Source organism: Poeciliopsis prolifica, unplaced genomic scaffold, assembly GCF_027474105.1.
Source record: "Poeciliopsis prolifica strain line A6 unplaced genomic scaffold, Auburn_PproV2 SCAFFOLD048, whole genome shotgun sequence".
NCBI classification, from domain to species: domain Eukaryota; kingdom Metazoa; phylum Chordata; class Actinopteri; order Cyprinodontiformes; family Poeciliidae; genus Poeciliopsis; species Poeciliopsis prolifica.
Window position 1 is genome coordinate 817,729 of NW_026562423.1, and position 10,422 is coordinate 828,150.

At 40.2% G+C, this 10,422-nt stretch overlaps 1 protein-coding gene across 1 annotated transcript; it reads right to left on the minus strand.

Moving 5' to 3' along the window:
* Positions 1 to 1,812: 1,812 nt before the first annotated feature.
* gdf10b (growth differentiation factor 10b) lies at positions 1,813 to 8,412 on the minus strand. Its single transcript, XM_055057698.1, has 3 exons — positions 8,049 to 8,412; positions 3,940 to 4,841; positions 1,813 to 3,656 (listed from the first exon to the last, which is right to left on the minus strand). The coding sequence occupies exons 1-3, from the start codon at positions 8,284 to 8,286 to the stop codon at positions 3,465 to 3,467; spliced, it is 1,332 nt and encodes a 443-aa protein (XP_054913673.1). The 5' UTR covers positions 8,287 to 8,412; the 3' UTR covers positions 1,813 to 3,464.
* Between the last annotated feature and the right edge of the window lie 2,010 nt (positions 8,413 to 10,422).

The following is a 10,422-nucleotide window of genomic DNA, read 5'->3' on the forward strand; positions in this document are numbered from 1 at the left end:
CAAGTTCCAACTTCGTCTACTTCTTCTGAAAATTGTGTTGAAACACAGCAGATAGATCAGGGATTAAATTGAGGAGAATATTAAAACAGTTCAGGTTACAAAGCGGTACCTTGAGCCCCACAGACCAGAGTCTAAAAATGAACCAAGTTTTATTAATGACTCAGTGCATGAACGAACGTAATTACGTTTCTTATTTACACACCGCAACTGCAAAAAGATAATGTTTTTTTGACATTAGTGTTACATTGACCAAGTTTTTGTGCACGTATTTAACAAAAACTCTGCTGTAGGACACATTAGTTTCAACATCTGCTAGTAGGAGAAATGCATGCTACAGCTAAAAACCTCAGATCCAAATACACATGTAATATTCAGATTGAATTATGCAAATGATGTTTTCATTCTGATCAGTTGAGACTATGACAAAACTTTTTGACCTGCAGTTATTTGACAGGCAAAACTGACTGCACCTCACTTTGAAAACAACAACCTCAATGTTATCAGATTGTGGCTGTTGCACAATCCGCACATCGGATTGGTTTATCAGTAGACGGAGGTTTTAATGAACGATGCCCTCCCCTCTGAGAGTTAAAGTTTTCAGCTCTCGTTGTCACTTAGTACTTGGGTCACGCTGAGCTTTTTGAAAATGCTCTCAACGGGGTCTTTTCAGGATTTTCGTAAGTTCCCCTCTACGGAATTAGTCATTCGTGAAAGGAGACAACGAAATGCATGGGCACAACTACAGCAATCACTGCAGGTATGGAGGGAAATTAAATTGAAAAAAAAAAAAAACACGAGAAATGTGGGTGGTGTCATATGTCAACACCACTGAACTTTGCCTCCCTGCCTTCTTCAAATCAGACAAAATTGGTGTCAGTCAATTCAACTATGTTTGAGTTGACTGACTCAAACGTTGATTTGAGTTCACCCTAGGACTCAGAAGATGCAACCACACAAACATTTTAGTTTGTGCTGCTTTGGCTTTGAAGATATTAATGAAAGTTTAAAAGTCAAAAGGTCACCACCCTCCCCTCGCACACACACTTTCACTCAATCATAATTACCATTAATCTTTCACTAATATCTTCAAAGCCAAAGCAGCACAAACAAAAGTTTTTGCTGCACAAACGTAGTCGAGTTGATTGACACCAATTTTGTCTGATTTGACAAAGGTAGTTGAGGGCTGGTTGACCTTTATGACCTCTGGAAACATCTCTTATTATCTTTCAAATGATAGCGGCGCAAACAAAAAATGTTGCTGCGCAAACCAGCACAGACGTAGCACAACTGTTTTGACACCAATTTTGTCTCATTTGAAGATGGTGGGGGACCAACTTCACTGAGGTTTCACTGTAACAAGATCTGATTTTGTCTCCAGTAATTGTTGTGCATTAGAAGAACATTGTTATTGCACTGAATATATTTAAATAAATAAATATGGGGTAGTTAATAAACATGCTAGTGCGAAGGCTAGCTAGCTAGCACGCTTCCATCCGATCAGCCAATAACCCTGTCACACCGCCTTTTGTTAGTATTGTATCAGAACAGGTGCAAGATTAAAGAAAATGCTGCTCAAATTTTGCAGTAATAACTCAATAAGATTGCTTATTCCCACACTATGCTATGCTGTCTGTACTGATAAAGATTCACTCAACTCAGCATGCAGGGTGCTGAAAGATAAATGTGAGTTTGATTTAGTTTTGATTTCGTAGTTAATAATTACCTGACTCACTTGACTGTTCATAGACAATTCAGTTTAATTCTGGGATACTAGAGAAGATCCTTAAATATATTAAATAATGACAACACTGGTAAAGGAAGACTTGTTATGTATTGGGAAAAGAAATGATACATCAAAACAATGAATTCCACAACCTTGATTCCAATACTAATGAACTATTCAGAGTGGAAGCACATCAAAGACAATATGCAAATTTTTAAAAATTGCGGGAATCGATGTTTCACAAAACCCAATTAATTTTCCACTTGTAGACCCACATAGAAGTTTTATTTATTTTTTTCGTCTATTATATAAAATCAAACAATAGTGTGACTGGCGCTTCATGCTTTCTTTCTTTGAATGGGCTTCAAACTGGGGACATTGTGTAATTTGGGTTTATGATTTTTAAAAAATATATAGTTTTAACAGATCTAAACAAAACTATTTATATTTTCAAAAATCCCTAAAAATTGTCGATAGGAATGAAGTGCATATGCTGTGCTTCCAGATTCACACTGTAATTTCAAATAGATTTGCTCAAATGAAAAACAATCACAATCCTCACCTATAATTTATAATAGTGTATTTTTTAAAAAAGATATTAGAATTATTAGCTTTACAGTCATCAATTTTATGTAAAATCAACAGTTGCCATTGACTGTATATACAAGTCAACCTTTTCTTCTATAAAATTAACATATAATCTGTTCAAGTATACACACTACTGTAATACAATTTAATTACACTTTATAGTCGCATACTTGTGAATACATACATTGGACATTTTAGTTATTGTTTAAAATCCATTATTATTTTACACATCAGTACCTGTACAAGTTTGTTTTTGGGCCACATTTGTAAGAAAACCCGGAACCGACACGCCAAGTTTTTCATTCCTCAGTTCATCAGCTTGCACAGCAGAGGGCAGCATCACACCGTTTTTCACCCTAGGACTCAGAAGATGCAACCACACAAACGTTAACATGCTTGAACTGTCAATGGAAGACCATAAGACCTTTAAATGAAAAACACAGAAACAACACTATTGGAACTGGTTTAAAGGAGATTATGATGCATTATTCATGATAAAACATCACCACGCCACAAAAATGACAACAGATGGTTCGCTTGACACAAGTTGAGCATTCTGCAGCTTCAGTTTCTGATACTCTCCGTAAGGTTGCAGCTTGTCAGCTTGACTAAAAGTTGAGTTCCTAAAATGAAAGATGAAAGCCAAGAGAGGAAAGCTGCTGAAACCCAGTTCGTCCTCAACCGCAGACAAATGGCTAACAGCAGAGTTTCCTGCACAGGGTTGTTCCTAAAGAGTCTCAGGTGACCCTACAAAAACCAGGTCCACTTGAGTTAAGGCCTAGAGTTTGAGCTAAGACAAAATCACTTTGGATATTTTTTGCCTAGAAAAAGAACCCTCATCAACATCCAGGAAGCCAACAAAAAAGATTTGAACATGTTTTTTTTAAGGGGGCCGCCTCAGCCTTTCTTTAAGGAATGTATAGAAATAAGTGAAAACAGAATACGTGATAAACATTAGCTTTAAAAACTGTTAATAGAGCAGCATGCTTTAAGGCTTTTCAGTCAGGTCAGAAAACAAACAAGAACAAGTATGATAAAAAAAAAGGCTATTTCTCAATTCTTCCCTCTGACGTGGTTTCCTGCACATTCAGCGTCAACAGTACAGTCTTTTTCTGTTTTTCAATCATCACACTTCTTGGAGGATTGGGTGGTCCTATCGACAGCCGCACGTATCCACAGACATTCCAGGGTAGACCTTCAGAACCATGTTCCTATCCGGGTCCAGGAAGAGGACACTGAGGGAATTCATCTTGTCTGGAACACAACATGGTTCCGGAATCCCTGGGATGATTCCTACAGCTCGGACGATACTCTGGATGGTGGCATGATTAGAGGGATATGCCAACTGAAGAAATCAAGGGTAGAAATAAGCAGCAATTAGCACTTAACTGAACGACACAGAATTACCAAAATAAGCATCTAAAATACTTTACAGCCAGGATCTATCAAGGATCTATCTTCTTCCTCAGTTCAGTAACAGGCCAACTCTTAGACTCAAGTGGCATTACAAGTTCTTAAGCCTTAAATGCTTCCTGTTAATATAATCATTGCCACCCTACCACCCAACAGATAATTGTTAAAATAATAAACCTCTAGAGAGACTTTATCTTAAAGTTCTAAAGACTTACTTTAGGTATAGGGAATCCACATGTCCCGGCACAGTAGTAGGCATCAAAAGACTTTGGTGCCAACACCCATTCACTCCAGCCAATGTCAGCGAAGTCCACTCTGAGGTAGCGTCTGGAGCAAACCCTGGGCTCGCTCCACTGTCTCCTTCTCGCCTTTTTCATTGTCCGTTCATCGAAATTTAAAACCTGGGGCTTTCTCATGGCCTCACTGCTCACCTGGCTGTGCTTTCTCCCATTTTTGACTTCAGTTTTTGCTTTGGCTGGGAAGTACGTGTTTTGCCAGAGTTCATGGTTTTTCAAGGTGCTGAAATGAACCTCTGGGATGTCATTGGTTTCGATCTGGAGATGTAGCTCTCTCCGGATCCTTGAAGCCGAAGTGGAGGCGGATGTATCGTCCCCGACAGGAAAAGGCCCGTACCTCTGAAGTGACAAGGCGACACTGTTTGGCTCATCTATAGCTTGATCGTCAGCATATACTAGAATGTACGGCTGGTTGGCCGGAGACAGATGCTCATGGCTGAGCGGGCCTCTCTGTTGAATCCTTGCTGCCCCAAACCCCACATCAACCTCCACAGTGATCACAAGCTCATTGACATCCCTAGCCTGTCTCACCACTGTGGTCACATCTCTGGTTTGCCAAGAGCCTTTCTTTAGAGACATGAGACTAATGTTTCCAAGAGGTGTTGCAAATCCCGAATTTGAGGAAGATCCATAGAAGAGGAGCTGTGACGAGGGCAAATGCCGGACTCCAATGGCTAGGTGGCGAGGCTTTCTCAAATGCCACGGTCTCTGATAGTGACGGGGCCGCTTGTTAAGGAAGTGAAAAGAGGCAGAAAGGATGATCTCTGAGTTTTGAATTGAAGACAGATTGAACTGGAACAACTCTTTGCCGTGCAAAACTCCTGAAAGAAATGAAAATGTAAATCAGCAGGGTGGCAAGAAAATTCTCATCAACTTGAAAATCACATGTGACAGCTAGTGTTGGATTGATTACTGGTGTCAAAGTATAAAAGGTAATGCTTACAAAATTACTACATTTTTCTATAGTACCATTCATATGGTTTAAATACTTCTTAACAACCTGCCAGAAAAAGTCCCAGACTGACAGCTGTATTGAATTAGAGTGAGTGCAAGGGATTGATTCATAAAGCACTGCTATTCTCCCACCTGTTACTTAGCACCACCACCCAGCCAGCAGAAAAGACTAATCGACTTTTCTCTTACTTCCAGAAAGAGATATTTGGCACTCTGGAGAAATTCCAGCCCCCCCAAAAACACAGAGAGTCACGGTTCATAAAATAAATGAGCAACCTCCACCCGTCTGAAAGACACAGGAAATAGACATTGACATTGACAAGATTCAATGTCTGTTAATGATATTCACAATTGTTGAATGTATTGTGTGTTTATGATGTTTTCATTATATAAAGGACTTTGAACTGCCTTGTTGCTGAAATGTGCTATACAAATAAACTTGATTGAGTGGTGCAGGTTACATTATATTATTTAAGCAGCAACAGGAATAATGTTTACTGATGAATACACATAGTTTTTGGTTTTTACATTATTGCTGTAACTGCAATAGCTGTATTTTTACTTAAAGCTTATCATATGGTGAGAATCTAATATGGACCCATAGCTCACGACAGCTGATGCTGCTCTTTCTTAGCTGCTTTTTTCATTCGAGACAAAGAAACACAATCAAAAGTCTCATTTCACCTCAAACGGATATGGTCTTAAACAGATGCGAAACCTGAAACAAGCGCTTCCTGGAACCTGTTATCTGTTTTATCTCGTCCTTTGTCATCTCTTCTGACAGGTTTGAGGTAAATGAGAAACAGTGACCAGAGAAAAACCCCACTCACCACAACATGTTTCTCAACACATCTGAGCGGAGGGGCATGGAAAATATTAAGCGCTGCACGGTTAAGTGCTTGCCTTATGCATGACCAAAAACCTCATCCCTGATAGCTATACTCTTGAAGTTCAGCCTTGTCTCCCGCACTTCCACCACAGTCTGAAAGACAAACATTGGACCAGTCCAGTAGGTCTCTCGCAGGCATATGGAAGTGCTTATTGAAGAAAAAGTTACTCCCGAGGCTTTACTTTTTCTTTTTTTCTTTTTTGGTGTGCAGCCGGTGTCTGGCTGTGATAATAGGCGCTTGTCTAACACCTCGGCTGCTCCATCTACTGAGGAGGTAACAGCATTTGACTCTTTAAGTCCCTCAGTTCAGTAAATCATAATGCAGTTGGAGCACCGAGGTGAAGACATGTAGCCCGAAGGGAGGCTGGCTACTGCTGTAAGATGGACGGTACATCGAAGCTCAGTGTCCACGGCCATAAAATACCACAACAAAAAACAAACAAAAAAAAAACAACTAACCTTTCCACAAAGCATTTTGATTGAACGTTTAAAGTCTAACTTGATCTTTTATCCTTTAAAAGTGATTAAAATGTGCGATGACAATGTAAAACGTGCTTGATGTTTTACATTTTTTTAATTTAAAAACAAAAGCCCCACTCAATTCTCAATCTATATTATTAAGGGAATAGTTAAGAATAGATGCTTGAAAATACATATTTCACTTATTTCCAAAATCTTTTTAGTATGTATATAAATGATTTGCAGCTATTTATTCCTGGGTGTGATAAATGGCCAGATTCAAAAGAACTACGCCTTGTGTCTTTAAACTTCAGTGTACTTTGATGAAATCTGACACCACAAACATAAAGCAGTGCAAAACTCGTGAAGTGGAAGGAAAACAGTGCTTGGTTTTCAAATAGCTTTCACAAATAAAAAACTTAAAAGTGTGAATTTTTATTATTTTCCCCCATAAACCAACACTTCCTGGAACTTTGAGATGACAAGTGTTGTGAATTGGTTCTGTATAAACTAAACTGATCTGCTTTGCAGATCAGGCGACTGAAACTAAGTCAGTGTGGAAAATGAGTATCTGTAAACAGCAATTTTTACATTTTAGACTTTGACTAGGCCATTGCAACACATACTTCTGGGCTAAACCACTTTACCTCCTGTTGTATGTTTAGGATCACAGCCCTGTTGAAAGGTGAACCTCAGCCTCAGTCTCAAGTGTTTTGAAGCATCCACAATATTTTCACGCATTCAGCTCGATCCAACGTCCCCACAGCATGATGTCAGGTCAGGATTTACATGGAGGTCAAAACTATCAAACTGTGCAGGATTTCTATACAGACCAGGTTTGCTTAGAACACCAGTAGAAGTTGTCCAGATCTCTGCAAGTCCTCTAAAACTACTATATGCATCTAGTCTGCTTTTTTTTTCAATTGATTCCTGGTCTGTCAGTCAGTTCAATGCTATTTTCCATTTTTCAAATATTAAATTGAAAGTAGTTACTTTGCACCAGCTGCCCCTTTTGTCTGTTTTTCCTGTCTAAATATTTTTTTAAATGCACTTTGAGCTGCCAAGACTTCATAATCCATCGTCGTTATTGTTGTTTTACTAGTGGTTTTGTTTCTTTATTCTTGACATTGAAAATGTCTTCCAGATCTGCTGTTATGTTTGTTGAAAATGGTCTCCAAACGACAATGTTGAAGTTTCTCGCAATAATTCCTGGGACAGTTTGTCGTCCAGTAAAACGTGTTCTTGCAGCAGGCCTGTCTGTGAGGCGCCCAAAGCTTGGAGTATTATTTGCATTAATCTGCTTTAGATTTCTCCCTGCTGTGTCCGCTGTGCTTGGTCTTCATGATGCTGTCTCTACCGAGCCAATTGAATTTAGGAGCATCAGAATAAAGGAGGTTCGCAACTAATGTACACCGGGTTTTTATTAGTAAATAAAATGTGAGCAATCGTTTTCCTGTTCATAATAGTGTGTTGTGTCATTTTTGTGTCTTTTCTATCACTTAAAACCTCATAAAATACTGTCAGTTTGCGTCTGTAAGGTGAGGCAGGCAGAAAGGGAGTGAATACTTAAGGAAGGCTCTGTAAACAGCACATGTTGACATCCTCAGTGCTTTGAAGACGCGAATGTTGTTTCACAAAATCCAATTAATTCACTTCACCAAATGAACAGAAACAGGCTGGACCAGGGGTTCACCGACAGAAATGAACGCGTGAATTAGTGACTCACTCGGGACAGCTTTGAAGCTCCTCACGGTGTTTCCCGCCGCGTGGCTCCGCGGCTCCTCGCTGTACCTCTCGTACAGCTCGAGCATGTTGACGGAGACCGCGTCCCGGCTCGCGCTCCCCTGAGCAGAGACGCGCTCGTCCAGCTCCGGGCGCGCGCCGGCGACTCGACGCGCGAGGTGAGCCCCGCCGGGCGCGAGGACCACCAACAAACTCCAGATGCGAAAGGGCCAAGTCGCCATAAGTGACAGTCTGAGGGATGGATGCAGTTGAAGAGAGGAGAGCGAAACACGGAGCCGCCTGCTTCCAGCCAGACGTCCAGCCGGTTTTACAGACAGTAAAGCCTCTGCAGTGGGAGGAGAGCCTGGCCTCGGGACCGGCCCGGCCCGGCCCGGCCCAGGCGCGTGCATGAAGCGATGCTGCTGGATGACAGGCGGTGACGTCACACAACCAACAGGAACCAGGAGGTCCGTCACCTAGGTAAACTGCTGCTCTTTGGGAGTTCATTGCTCCCTGTGGGCTCCTGTCATTAGCTGCTGCTCATTAGCCATAGCAATGCGCAAATTGAAAACGACGAAAAATATTTAGCTTAATGGAAACATTTTGATAAACCCTGCTGTTCTTCGATAGAGTAAAGGTGTTTTTCTCACCACATTGAAAGAAATGTATTTAGCAAAACGGCAACGGAAACACTTTTTTCCCCATCACACAAGTCACGTGCTCAACAACCAGATGAGCACGAGCTGGCAGTGGCACATTTCTGAATTAACTTTACGTAACATTCACATACATTGCCATGATTTTTCGTACTATGTGAACAGGCTTATTCACGTGTAGCTCCAGTTTCAGTTCTTATTTGATGGAAGAACCGCGGCCGCCAAATTGGGTGTTTTTTTTTCAACATTAGCGGAATAGCGACGAAATTAGCGCAGACTTGAAATGGTGACTCAGCTATTGACCACTTTGGTTGGACGTAATTATTGTTCATCTTCACTTAGTATTCATTACTATATTTGGCTCTTTATTTTTGAAATGTGACAACATTGAGGAACGTGTTAGCCTGGTGAAACCTTGTGCTAATTGCTTTGTCCATAATGATTGCACTTTATACATAATGATCACACTCATGGCTATTGAGAAACGATCACTTCCATGGCAGAAGGTTTTCTGCTGCTGCATCATTTAACTCCAGTCCCAAAGCTTAATTATATTCAAGAATTACAGGTTACATATTCATAAAATAGTTTTTGTGGCTTTAAAGGGAATCGTTTCTACCGCGATTAAAGTCTCTCACTGGTAAACTGAGACGAATTTGACTTTTTTCTGTCCTCCTTAAAAGAGGGAACAAACAAGCCGAAACGGACTGGAGAAACGTCTCGGTCCTGTCAGTTTCCACGCAGATATTTTACACCACATCAACTTTAATTTTTCCTAAAAGTTTACAACTGGGTATTGGATTTCATCGTGGCAACGTTGACTTCATGTAATTTTACACTTTCCACCAGCTCGCCGCAGTTTATGTAACTTCTAAGAGCTGTAAAAATATGAGATCTTTGCATGTAGTTTCATTGCTGGTTCCAGACTTCAGAATCAGTCCAGTTTATGAGCAAAGCTTCAGCGGGAGGAGAAAAGACAATGGATGCAACGTGGAAACGTGTTCTTAGCCTACAGTGGGTCATATAAATATGATTTATTTTTCTGGGTAGAAAACCAACAACAAGTATGGACAAAACTTGTTCAGGTATTATTTAGACTTACCTTATATACAATTTCTCATTCTAATAGCTAGATTCTTTATTTTTACAATAAGACATTACTCTGCTCCCATTCAAAACTCTGGCCTCTACCTGAAAATTAGCTTTTTTTTCTCAAAGAATATCTCTGCATCCTCACAAAACTGTTTCTGCTGTAATGTCTCCTGACAAATCGTCCTCCATTGTTTCTAAACTTTCCTTCTCGCATAGATTATCTCGCTGAAACTATCGGTGTAAATGTTTGGAGTTCACGTTTTTGGTGGGGGGAAGGGGAAAATATACCTTGTACTTTTTAAGTTGATGGAGGAACTTTTGATTTGATTGACACAATCTACAGTATGAATGTGGGAAGGCACAGTGGCTAATATGACCTGAGGGTTTCAAAATGGTACAGCCATTAGCCAAATGTCTCTATGGGAAAGATAAGAGAATATTCTGTTGGAGCACAAATGTGAACTAGCATGCTAGTGCGGACATGGCAGCAAGAAAACAACCTCGTCCTTAAGCAGTTCAAAATAACTGGATCTGATAAATATTGAAGCGCAACTTTATCTTGCCAACTCAGGAAGCACTAATGAGAAAACTGCAACAAATATTTTTCAAACTCACATGAAAATTACTGTA